This window comes from Mustela nivalis (genome assembly GCF_964662115.1).
Source record: "Mustela nivalis genome assembly, chromosome: X".
NCBI classification, from domain to species: domain Eukaryota; kingdom Metazoa; phylum Chordata; class Mammalia; order Carnivora; family Mustelidae; genus Mustela; species Mustela nivalis.
The window spans coordinates 63,086,973-63,100,325 of record NC_139040.1 but is presented as its reverse complement, the minus strand read 5'-3'; the positions used below and the strand labels follow the sequence as shown (position 1 = coordinate 63,100,325).

The 13,353-nt window shown below is 38.3% G+C and overlaps 1 protein-coding gene across 5 annotated transcripts in view; it reads left to right on the top strand.

Annotated features, from left to right (window-relative positions):
* Positions 1–13,353, top strand: part of ATP7A (ATPase copper transporting alpha) — a 194,579-nt gene that overhangs the window by 56,908 nt on the left and 124,318 nt on the right. For 4 of the 5 annotated variants that reach the window (XM_082716018.1, XM_082716017.1, XM_082716020.1 and 1 more), the window contains exon 2: positions 2,413–2,553. The exons of the other annotated variant lie outside the window; for it this stretch is intronic. In XM_082716018.1, coding sequence (XP_082572144.1) covers positions 2,413–2,553 — 141 coding nt within the window. The remainder of the gene's footprint in view (positions 1–2,412; positions 2,554–13,353) is intronic. 5 annotated transcript variants of the gene reach the window in all.

The following is a 13,353-nucleotide window of genomic DNA, read 5'->3' as shown; positions in this document are numbered from 1 at the left end:
CTTTATTCTCTTTATTATTCTACTGTTTTGGAAGCTTTATATTCTATTTCTAGTCTTCTACTGGTTACCCTTAAATTTTTAACATGTATTCTTTTTTCTAAATTAAATTAAATTTGTGTGTGTGTGTGTGTGTGTGTGTGTGTTCCAAAATTCATTGTTTATGCACCACACCCAGTGCTCCATCATGCAATACGTGCCCTCCTTAATACCCACCACCAGGCTCACCCAACCCCCCCACCCTTCTCCCCTCCAAAACCCTCAGTTTCAGTTTGTTTCTCAGAGTCCACAGTCTCTCATGGTTTGTCTCCCCCTTTGATTTCCCCCAACTCCCTTCTCCTCTCCATCTCCCAGTGTCCTTCATGTTATTCCTTATGCTCCACAAGTAAGTGAAACCATAATTGACTCTCTCTGCTTGACTTATTTCACTCAAAATCTAAGGTTTATCTCTTTTTTAACATTCCAAATAAGAACAGGATTTTCAGAATGCCTCAGCTATAAACTCCCTTCCCTATTATTGTTTTCTATTATTTCAGGTCTACTGTGTGTATTTGAAAAGATAATATATCCTGTTACAAAATTTAAAAGATACAGAAGAGACTAGATCTTAATTGTTATCACCACAAAAAAAAAAAAATGACAAGTGATGTGATAGAGGTGTTAGCTAATGGTGGTAATCCTATTACTACACACACACACACACACACACACAGACACATGCGCGTATCAAACCAACACATTGTACACCTTAAACTTATACCATGTTATGTCAATTATATCTCAACTTTAAAAAGAGGTATAAAAGGTTATATACTAAACATTCTTTTTTCCACCCTTATCCCCTAACCATTTAGTTCCTCTCACCAGGGGAAACACTGTTTCCATGGGATATATTAGGTTGATTTATATGAAAATGGCAGTATTTGACTATTTTGATATGCAACAATGGCAATTTCACGTGATTCAAATTAGTTATTAGTGGGGACAAAAGATTCTTGCCTTCATACAATTTTCATTCCTGTGGTACATGTATTAGTTAATTATTGCAGTGTAAGAAATTACCTAAAAATTAAGTGGCTAGGGGCCCCTGGGTGGCTCAGTGGGTTAAGCCTCTGCCTTCGGCTCAGGTCATGATCTCAGGGTCCTGGGATTGAGTCCCGCATCAGTCTCTCTGCTCAGCAGGGAGCCTGCTTCCCTCTCTCTCTCTCTGCCTGCCTCTCCATCTACTTGTGATCTCTCTCTGTCAAATAAATAAAATCTTAAAAAAAAATTCAGTGGCTTGAAACAATAAGCATTTATGGTCTTGGAATTTTTGTGAGTCATAAATATGGGAGTGATTTGCTGGGTGGTTCTGGTTCAGGGTATTTCACAAGATTGTAGTCAGTATGTTTACTGGAGCCTCAGGCATCTAAAGGCTTAATTAAGTCTGAAATACCAGCTTCTAAGATGGTTCACTCACAGGGCTGTTGACAGGAGGCCTCAATTTCTTGCCACGTGAACCACTCCCTAAGGCTGCTTGAGTGTCCTTATGATATGGCAGATGGCTTCCCCCAGCTTGGGCCATTCAAGAGAAAAGACAAGGAGGAATCCACAGTGACTTTTACCCCTCTCCCATAGTGCCTGCCTTTTATGATCCAGTCTTGGGAGTTATACCTTGTCTATTCCACCATATTTTGTTGGAAACCAAGTCATTGAGTACAGGTCACACTCAAGGGAAAGTAGTTAAATTCCACCTCATTTTTCTTTTTTTGAAGATTTTATTTATTTGCTAGAGAGAAAGTGAACAAACAAGTGAGAGAGAGGGAGAGAGGGAGAACACAAGCAGAGGGAGAGGGAGAAGCAGACTCCCTGCTGAGCAGAGAGCCTGATCTAGGGCTCGATCCCAGGACCTGAGCCAAAGGCAGATGCTTAACCGACTGAGTCACCCAGGCGCCCCAAATTCCACCTTTTGAAAGGAGTAACAAAGAATTTGTGAGCGCATTTTGAAACCACCACAGGAAAGCAGGTAATGAGCAATGAACACAGTAAGTAAATTATGGAGTATATTAGAAGATAAGTTCTATGAAAAAAAAAAGACAAAATAGAGCAGATGTAAGGGGAATCAGAGTGGATATGTATGGAAGGGATGTGGATTGCAATTTTAAGCAGCATGGTCAGTGTAAAACTCATTATGGGGATTCGATTTGAGTAAAGGCTTCAAAGAGATGAAGTTAGCTAAGCAGGTATCTGGAAGAAGAAAGTCTATTCCAAGGGAATAGCTAAAGCAGTGATCCTGAGATGAGAGTGAAATGAGATGAGAGAAAAGAATGCTGACTATATTTTATTTGTAGAATAATTTCAGTTGAGAAATTGGGGGGAAAGTTGAGGAAGGATTATTTCCATGACTGAAATTAGTGAGTTCATTGTTTCTAATAGGAATGTAAAGAAGAAATCAAGATGGATCGAAGTATGCGTGTGGATTCAGTCACCATCTCTGTTGAGGGAATGACATGTAGTTCCTGTGTTTGGACCATTGAGCAGCGGATTGGAAAACTGAAGGGTGTACATCATATTAAAGTAAGTTAGTCTTTGGAAATAAGTAAAGTCAAATGTTGATTGGAATTCTAGAAAATTACTTTATTTCTTTTTAAGATTTTATTTATTTATTTGAGAGAGAGAGACAGTGAGAGAGAGCATGAGCGAGGAGAAGGTCAGAGAGAGAAGCAGACTCCCCACGCAGCTGGGAGCCCGATGCGGGACTCGATCCCGGGACTCCGGGATCATGACCTGCGCCAAAGGCAGTCGTCCAACCAACTGAGCCACCCAGGCGTCCCTAGAAAATTACTTTAAACACTGAGATAAAAGCAGATATACTGACACATTTGGCAATAAAGACTGAGAAGATTAATATATTTTCTTTGCCCTTTAACTTTTCTTTTTATAAAAAATAAGAAATTTTAGTTTTAACTTAAAGACATTTGAAGATGGCTTGACATTACCATGGTTTTATATTTATAGATTTATGTTTTATAAATATAAATAAATATATATTACTCTTAATTTCTTACTAAACTAAAATATATGTTTTCAGAGAAAGGGTGCTGGGCTTTCTTCTCTTATATAGCATGACAGTTATTATGTGAAATAATAATGTAATCTTCCTTAAGCACATGCATACAAGGCGTAACAGTAATTTTCTAAGCTTTTTTCACTTCAATTGTTTAAGTGTTTCTAGTTAAATATATATAATATATATATTTAAGTAGTGTGTACATTCAGTATGGGACTTGAACTCACAACCCTGAGATCAAGAGTCACATGCTCTACCAACTGAGCCAGTCAAGCACCCCTTTCACTTCAATTTTTTAAAAAAGGTTTATTTTATTTACTTTAGAGAGAGAGTGGGGGTGGTGAGGGGGTGGGGCGAGGAGTCAGAGAGATACCACCTTACAACAGTTAGAATGGCCAAAATTAGCAAGACAGGAAACAACATGTGTTGGAGGGGATGTGGAGAAAGGGGAACCCTCTTACACTTTTGGTGGGAATGCAAGTTGGTGCAGCCTCTTTGGAGAACAGTGTAGAGATTCCTCAAGAAATTAAAAATAGAGCCTACATAGGCACACTCCACACTGAACACAGAGCCCCATGCAGGGCTCAATTTCATGATCATGAGGTCATGACCTGAGCCGAAACCAAGAGTTGGATGCTTAACCTACTGTGCCACCCAGGTACCCCTTCATTTTGATTATCAATTGCAAAAATAAAATTGATTTTTTCAGACCACCTTAACACATTCCTGCTATAATTCATCTCAAAATGTTGATGAGAAGAGTGGTTTATAAATATATTCTAATTTGTCTGTAATGAACCTGAATTATTAATATAACTATTAAAAATAAATAAATATATAATAAATAAATAAATATAACTATTATAAATAAATTAAATGGCTTTGTCTCACACCTTCTAATCATAAGAACCAAAAGTCCCAAAGTCAATACAAGACTACCCTACAGGGAATATAGTGATGCCACCTCGCCTACTGTCTTATAAAAAATTTTTGAATGTTTCCCATGTTCATTTTTTGGCATAGACATGTGTTAAAGCTACAAAGGGTCTTACATATGACTTCAATAGTCTAACCTCCTAATTTTACAGATTACAAAATGGAAGCTTAGTTTAATGAAGTGAATTGTGACATAGCTACCTATCACCAAAGCAAAACTAGAACTGAAGTTGCATGATTCCTGGGCCAGTATATTTTCTGGTCATATAGTGTCTACAGATACAATTTAATTTGCATATGGTTCTCAAACTTGTCGCCTCCGAATTATTCTCTCACGTAAATTCTGAAAAATTAATCATCATAAAGGTGCCTTTTAGCACCAAATTGATGGATTATCTTTGTGCACCTAGTTTATATAAATTCTTCAGAGTAATTCTAGTATTTTCAGTATGAAAAACCTTGAATTATGTTTGGTCATTACTTTTTAAAACTTTTTATTTTCATGTTGTTAAAAATGTCTTTGATTGGGGTGCCTGGGTGGCTCAGTGGGTTAAGCCTGTGCCTTTGACTCAGTTCATGGTCTCAGGGTCCTGGGATCGAGGCCCATATTGGGCTCTCTGCTTAGCAGGGATCCTGCCTCCCCACCTCCACCCCCGCCTGTCTCTCTGCCTACTTGTGATCATCAAATAAGTAAATAAAATCTTTAAAAAATGTCTTTGATTTTAAAAATGTTTTTGATTTTACAGCCTTTGGAGTAAAAAATTGTTTTGGTTAATCTTTACTCTGTAATCCAGCTTTCTCAACTCAGCCTTTTGAGTCTAGCTTCCTTCACTTAGCATTATGCATTTGAGATCTATTTATGTTGTTTTTTTGTATCACTAGTTCTTTCCTTTTTATTGCTGAGGGGTATTCCGTTGTGTGGATGTCCAACAATTTGTTTGCCCATTCACTCATTGGGAAACATAGGGATTGTTGCCACTTTTTTGTAATTATGTAAAACAATGCTCTGAATCTTTGGGGTAAATACCCAGTAGTGCAATGGCAGAGTCATAGGGAAGCTCTATTTTTAATTTCTTGAGGAATCTCTACACTGTTCTCCAAAGAGGCTGCACCAAATTGCTTTCCCACCAAAAGTGTAAGAGGGTTCCCCTTTCTCCACATCCCCTCCAACACATGTTGTTTCCTGTCTTGCTAATTTTGGCCATTCTAACTGGTGTAAGGTGGTATCTCAATGTGGTTTTCATTTGAATCTCCCTGAGGGCTAGTGATGATGAACATTTTTTCATGTGTCTGATAGCCATTTGTATGTCTTGATGGGAGAAATGTCTGTTCATATCTTCTGCCCATTTTTTGATATGATTGTCTGTTTTGTGTGTGTTGAGCTTGAGGAGTTCTTTATAGATCCTGGATATCAACCTTTTGTCTGTACTGTCATTTGCAAATATCTTCTCCCATTCCGTGGGTTGCCTCTTTGTTTTGTTGACTGTTTCCTTTGCTGTGCAGAAGCTTTTGATTTTGATGAAGTCCCAAAAGTTTATTGTCGCTTTTGTTTCCTTTGCCTTTGGAGACATATCTTGAAAGAAGTTGCTGTGGCTGATATCGAAGAGATTACTGCCTATGTTCTCCTCTAGGATTCTGATGGAGTTTTGTCTCACGTTGAGGTCTTTTATCCATTTTGAGTTGATCTTTGTATATGGTGTAAGAGAATGGTCGAGTTTCATTCTTCTACATATAGCTGTCCAGTTTTCCCAGCACTATTTATTGAAGAGACTGTCTTTTTTCTACTGTATATTTTTTCCTGTTTTGTCGAAGATTAATTGACCATAGAGTTGAGGGTCCATATCTGGTCTCTCTACTCTGTTCCACTGGTCTATGTGTCTATTTTTATGCCAGTACCATGCTGTCTTGGTGATCACAGCTTTGTAATAAAACTTGAAATCAGGTAACGTGATGCCCCCAGCTTTATTTTTGTTTTTCAACATTTCCTTAGCGATTCGGGGTCTCTTCTGATTCCATACAGATTTTAGGATTATTTGCTCCAGCTCTTTGAAGAATACCGGTGGAATTTTGATCAGAATGGCATTAAAAGTATAGATTGCTCTAGGCAGTATAGACATTTTAACAATGTTCATTTTTCTGATCCAAGAGCATGGAATGGTCTTCCATCTTTTTGTGTCTTCTTCAATTTCTTTCATGAGTGTTCTATAGTTCCTCAAGTACAGGTGTAGTGAAAAGAAGGGCCATCTGTACCCCAGTGTTTATAGCAGCAATGGCCACGGTCGCCAAACTGTGGAAAGAACCAAGATGCCCTTCAACGGACGAATGGATAAGGAAGATGTGGTCCATATACACTATGGAGTATTATGCCTCCATCAGAAAGGATGAATACCCAACTTTTGTAGCAACATGGACAGGACTGGAAGAGATTATGCTGAGTGAAATAACTCAAGAAGAGAAAGTCAATTATCATATAGTTTCACTTATTTGTGGAGCATAACAAATAGCATGGAGGACAAGGGAAGATTGAGAGGAGAAGGGAGTTGAGGGAAATTAGAAGGGGAAGTGAACCATGAGAGACTATAGACTCTGAAAAACAATCTGAGGGTTTTGAAGGGGTGGGGGTGGGAGGTTAGGGGAACCAGGTGGTGGGTATTGGAGAGGGCACGGATTGCATGGAGCACTGGGTGTCGTGCAAAAATAATGAATACTGTTACTCTGAAAAAATAAAAAATTAAAAAAATAAAATAGTTAAAAAACAAAAACAAAAAAACAATGCTCTGAGTGTTCACATGGGAGTCTTTGTTGTTTGTTTTTTTTTTTAAATATTTTATTTATTTATTTGACAGAGAGAGATCACAGGTAGGCAGAGAGGCAGGCAGAGAGAGAGAGAGAGAGGAGGAAGCAGGCTCCCTGCTGAGCAGAGAGCCCAATGCGGGACTCGATCCAAGGACCCTGAGATCATGACCTGAGCCGAAGGCAGCGGCTTAACCCACTGAGCCACCCAGGCGCCCCATGGGAGTCTTTGTTTAGACATAGGTTTTCTCTTGGGAAGATTCCTAGGATTGAATTTGTTCTATCATATGCTAAGTGTATGTATCATTTGTTGAGGTGTTCGCAAGTGATCTATCATAGTGATTGTACTATATTTTCTTCATCAGCAATGTTTGTGGGATCTGGTTTTTTTAGATTCTCTCTAACACTTGGTATATCAGTCTTTTTAGCTATAGACGTTTTAGTGGGTATGTAGTGGTATCACACTAATTGTCATTTCCTTAATGGCTAATGATATTAAGCCTTTCATGTGGTTGTTAGGCATTTGTATAACTTCTTTGGTCAAATGGATGTAAAAACTTTTCTCAATTTTTTAGCCATTATCTTTTTTTGTTTCCTTATTCAATTTTGATTAGTATTTATGTATTCCAAATATAAATCTCTTTTAGATATGTGTCTTGCAAATATTTATTAAGTCTGTGGCTTGTCATTTTCATTCATTTTTAAAAATATATTTAATTAATTAATTTATTTTAAATTTTATTTATTTGGGAGAGAGAGAGATCGCAAGCTGGGTCTGGATAAAAGGAGCAGCAGACTCCCCGCTGATCAGGGAGCTGACTCCAGACTTGATCCCAGAACCCTGGGATCATGACCCAAGCTAAAGCAGATGTTTAACTGACTGAGCCAACCAGGAGCCCCTTATTTATTCATTTTGGGGAGAGAGAGAGCGTGCATGAGTGGGTGGTAGGGGCAGAGGGAAAGCCTCTTCAAGTACACTCCCAGCTGAGTGTGGAGCCCAACACAGGGATTGATCCCACGGCACATGAGACCACGACCCAATCCGAAAACCAAGAGTCAGATGCTTAATAGACTGAGCCACCCAGGCACCTCTCATTCTACTTTTTAAAATTAAGTTTTTATTTATTTATTTATTTATTAAAGATTTTTATTTATTTATTTTGAGAGAGAGAGCGAGACAGTGAGAGAGAGCATGAGAGGGGAGGTCAGAGGGAGAAGCAGACTCCCCATGGAGCTGGGAGCCCGATGTGGGACTTGATCCCAGGACTCTGGGACCATGACCTGAGCCTAAGGCAGTTGCTTAACCAACTGAGCCACCCAGGTGCCCAAGTTTTTATTTAAATTCCAGTTAGTGGTGTACCTGGGTGGCTCAGTTGTTAAGTGTCTCCCTTTGGCTCAGGTCATGGTCCCAGGCTGGGATCGAGCTCCGCATTGGGCTCCCTGCTTGGTGGGAAGCCTGCTTCTCCTTCTTCCACTTCCCTTGCTTGTGTTCTCTCTCTGGCTGTCTGTCTCTCTGTCAAATAAATATATAAAATCTTTAAAAATAAATAAATAAATAAATAAATTCCAGTTAGTTAACCTACTTTATAATATTATTTCATGTGCACAATGTAATGATTCAGCATTTACATGCAACACCCGGTGCTCATCACAAGTGTCCTCATTAATCCCTGTCACGCATTTAACCCATCTCCCTCTGGTAACCATCAGTTTGTTCTGTATGGTTAAGAGTCTGTTTCTTAGTTTTCCCCTCTTTTTTCCCACGTTTCTTTCGTTTCTTAAATTCTCCATATCAATGAAATCATACAGTGTTTGTCTTTCTCTGACTTACTTCATTTAGCATGATACTCTCTAGCTCCATCCACTTCATTGCAAATGGAAGATTTCATTCTTCTTTGGCTGATTAACTTTCCTTTTGTACATTCCATATACATAAATGTATATACACAAATACACACACACACACACACACACACACACACACACACACACACTACATCTTCCTTATCCATTCAGCAGTGGATGGATGTTTGGTCTCTTAACAAAATTTGGCTATTGTTGATAATGCTGCTGTAAACACCAGGGAGCATGTGTCCCTTGGAATTAGTATTTTTGTATTTTTTTGGTAAATACCTAATAGTGCAATTGCTGGATCATAGGGTAGTTCTGTTTTTTTTTTTTTTAAAAAGATTTTATTTATTTAAGGAGAGAGAAAGCACACAAGCAGGGTCAGGGGCAGAGGGAGAGGGGGAAGCAGGTTCAATCCCTGGATCCTGGGATCATGACCCAAGCCACTCAGGCGCCCCAGGGTAGTTCTATTTTTACATTTTTGAGGAACCTTCACACTGTTTTCCAGAGTGGCTGCACCAAGGTTCCATTTCCACCAACAGTGTAAGAGGGTTCCCCTTCCCCTGCATCCTCACTAGCACATGTTCTTTCCTGTGTTGTTAATTCTAGCCATTCTGGCAGATATGTGGTCATAGCTAATTGTAGTTTTGATTTGTATTTCCCTGATGATGAGTGATATTGAGCATGTTTTCATGTATCTGTTAGCCATCTGTAAGTCTTTGGAAAAATGTCTATTCAGGTCTTTTGCCCATTTCTTAACTGGATTATTGTTTTTTCTTTGTTGAGTTTTAACTTCTTTATGTATTTTGGATACTAATCCTTTGGCAGCTATATCACTTGCAAATATTTTCTCCCATTCCATAGGTTGCCTTTTCATTTTGTTGTTGTTTGCCTTGTTAGTTTGATGTTAGTTTGCTGTGCAGAAGCTTTTTATCGTGATGACGTCCCATTAGTTCATTTTTTGCTTTTGTTTCCCTTGCCTAAGGAGACATACCTAGTAAGAAGTAACTACAGCTGGTGTCAAAGAAATTATACCTGTGTTCTCTGGGATTTTAATGATTTCCTTTCTCACATTTTGGTCTTTAATCCATTTTGAATTTATTTTTATGTATGCTGTAAGAAAGTGCTCTAGTTTCATTCTTTTGCGTGTTGCTGTCCAGTTTTCCCAACATGATTTGTTGAAGAGACTCTTTTTCCCATTGGATATTCCTTCCTGCTTTGTCAAAGATTAAATGACCATATAGTTGTGGGTTCATTTTTGGGTTTTCTATTCTGTTCCATTCATCTATGTATCTGCTTTCATGCCACTACCATATTGTCTTGATCACTACAGCTTTGCTTTTTTTAATTATTTAAAAAAATTTTATTTAAATTCAATTAACTAAAATACAATGTATTATTAATTTCAGAGGTAAGATGCCAGTGATACATCAGTCTTATATAATACCCAGTGCTCATTATATTACATGCCCTCCTTAATGTCCAACACTCAGTTACCCCCTCATCCCACTCCCCTCACCTCCAACAACCCTCAGTTTGTTTCCTATAGTTAAGAGTCTCTTACGGTTTGTCTCTCACTGTCTGATTTTGTCTTGTTTTATTGTTTTCCTCTCTTCCCCTGTGATCCTCTGCTTTGTTTCTTAAATTCCACATGAGTGAAACCATGATAATTGTCTTTCTCTGACTGAAAGACTTTGCTTAACATTGATACCCTTCCATCCGTGTCATTGCAAATGGCAAGATTTCATTTTTTGGATGGCTGAGTAGTATACCATTGTATATATATACACCACATATCCTTTGGCCATTCATCTGTTGATGGATGTCTGGGGTCTTTCCATAGTTTGGCTATTGTGGACATTGCTGCTATAAACATTGTGGTGAGGGGCCCCTTTGGATCACTACATACCCAGTAATGCAATTGCTGGGTCATGGGGTAGCTCTGTTTTCAAATTTTGAGGAACCTTCCTACTATTTTCCAGAGTGGCTACACCAGCTTGCATTCCCACCAAAAGTATAAGAGGGTTCCCCTTTCTCCATGTCCTCGCCAATATCTATCATTTCCTGATTTGTTAATTTTAGCCATTCTGACTGGTGTGAGGTGGTATCTTATTGTGGTTTTAATTTGTATTTCCCTGATACTGAGTGATGTTGAGCAATTTATCATGTGTCTTTTGGCCATTTGGATGTCTTCTTTGCAGAAATGTCTGTTCATGTCTTCTGCCCATTTCTTGATTGGATTATTTGTTCTTTGGGGGTTAAGTTTGATAAATTCTTTATCGATTTTGCATACTAACCCTTTATCTGATAAGACATTTGCAGATACCATCTCCCTTTCTGCCATTTGTCTTTTCATTTTGTTGACTATTTTCCTTTGCAGTGCAAAAGCCTTTTATCTTGATGAAGTCCCAATAGTTCATTTTTGCCTTTGTTTCCTTTGCCTTTGAGATGTATCTAGCAAGAAGTTGGTACAGCCAAGGTCACAGAGGTTTCTGCCTGTATTCTCCTCTAGGATTTTAATGGATTCCTGTCTCACATTTAGGTCTTTCATACATTTTGAGACTATTTTTGTGTGTGGTGTAAGGAAAGGTCCAGTTTCAGTCTTCTGCATTTGGCTGTCTAATCTTCCTAATACCATTTGTTGAAGAGACTGTCTTTTTTCCATTGGATATTCTTTCCTGCTTTGTCAAATTAGTTGAGGGTCATTTCTGGGTTCTCTATTCTGTTCCAATGATCTGTGTGTTTGTTTTTGTGCCAGTATCATACTATCTTGATGATTACAGCTTTATAATAGAGCTTGAAGTCCGGAATTGTGATGCTCCCAGCTTTGATTTTCTTTTTCAACAATCTCCTGACCATTTGGGGCTTTCTCTAGTTCCATACAAATATTAGGATTGTTTTGTTCCGGCTCTGTGAAAAACGTTAATGGTATTTTTTTTTTTTTTTAGAATGAGAGAGAGAATGCAAGATTTGGGGGTAGGTGGTTGCAGAGGGAGAGGGAGAAGCAGACTCCCCACTGAGCAAGGAGCCCAATGTGGGGCTTGATCCCAGGACCGTGAGATCATGACCTGAGCCAAAGGCAGATGCTTAACCAACTGAGCCACCCAGGTGCCCCAAGTTAATGGTATTTTGATAGGGATTGTATTGAATGTGTAGATTGCTCTAGGTAGCATAGACATTTTCACAGTATTTGTTCTTCCAATCCATGAGCATGGAATGTTTTTCCATTTCTTTGTGTCTTCCTCAATTTCTTTCATGGGTCTTCTATAGTTTTCTGAGTATAGATCCTTTGCCTCTTGGGTTGGATTTATTTGTAGGTATATTATGGGTTTTGGTGTAATTGTAAATGGGATCAACTCCTTAATTTCTCTTTCTTTTGTTTTCATTGTTAGCGCATGGAAATGCAACTGATTGCTGTGCCTTTGTTTTATATCCTGCTTCTTTGCTGAAAACCTGTATGAGTTCTTGCAATTTCGGGGTGGAGTCTTTGGGTTTTTAATATAGAATATCATGTCATGTGTGAAGAGTGAAAGTTTGACTTCTTTGTTGATTTGGATGTGTTTCTTTAATTTTTTGGTAATTGGTTTATATAATTGGCTGCCCCCATCTTAGGGGCATAAATATTTACAATTGTTCAATTTTCTTGTTGGATATATGATGTAAGTATGACATAGTGTCATTCCTCATGTCTTATTACAATCTTCAGTTTAAAATATAATTTGTCTGATATAAAGGTTGCCATCCCAGCTCTCTTTTGATGTCCCTTAGCATGATAAATGGGTTTCCACTCCCTCACTTCCAATCTGGTGGTGTCTTTGGGTCTAAAGTGAATCTCTTGCAGACTGCATATTGATGGATTTTGCTTTTTATCTAATCTGATACCCTGTGTCTTTTGAATTGGGTATTTCATCCATTTACATTCAGAGTAATTATTGAAAGATATGAATTTGGTACTATTGTATTACCTGTAAAGTCACTGTTTCTGTATATTGTCTCTATTCTTTTCTGATATTTGTTCCTTTGGGGCTCTGTCTTTGCTTAAAGGATCTCTTTTAGTATTCCTTGCAGGGATGGTTTAATGATCACAGATTCTTTTAGTTTATATTTGTCCTGGAGGCTTTTTATCTCTCTTTCTATTTTTAATATTCCAGCTGGAAAAAGTATTCTTGACTGCATATGTTTCTCATTTAGCACCCTAAATATATCATGCCAGTCCTTTCTGACTTGCCAGGCTTCCGTGCATACTTCTGCTGCCAGTTTAATGTTTCTGCCTGAGTAGGTTATGGACCTCTTATCCCCAGAATGCTTTCAGGATTTTCTTTTTGTCTCTGAGATTTGCAAGTTTCACTAATATATGTTGGAGTGTTGTCCTATTTTTATTGATTTTGAGGGAGGTTCTCTGTGCTTCCTGGACTTGGATGCCTGTTTCCTTCCCCATAGCAGGGAAGTTCTCTTCTATAATTTGCTCAAATATACCTTCTGCCCTACTCCCTATCCTCTTCCTCTCAGATCCCAAGTATTCTAATATTGCTTCGCTTTATAGTATCACTTATCTCTCAAATTCTCCCCTCGTGATTCAGTAGTTGTTTATCTCTCTTTTTCTCAGTTTCTTTATTCTTCTATCATTTTATCTTCTGTATCACTAATTCTCCTTTCTGCCTTATTTATCCTAGCAGTTGGAGCCTCCATTTTTGTTTGCGTCTCATTAATAGCCTTTTTTATTTACAATT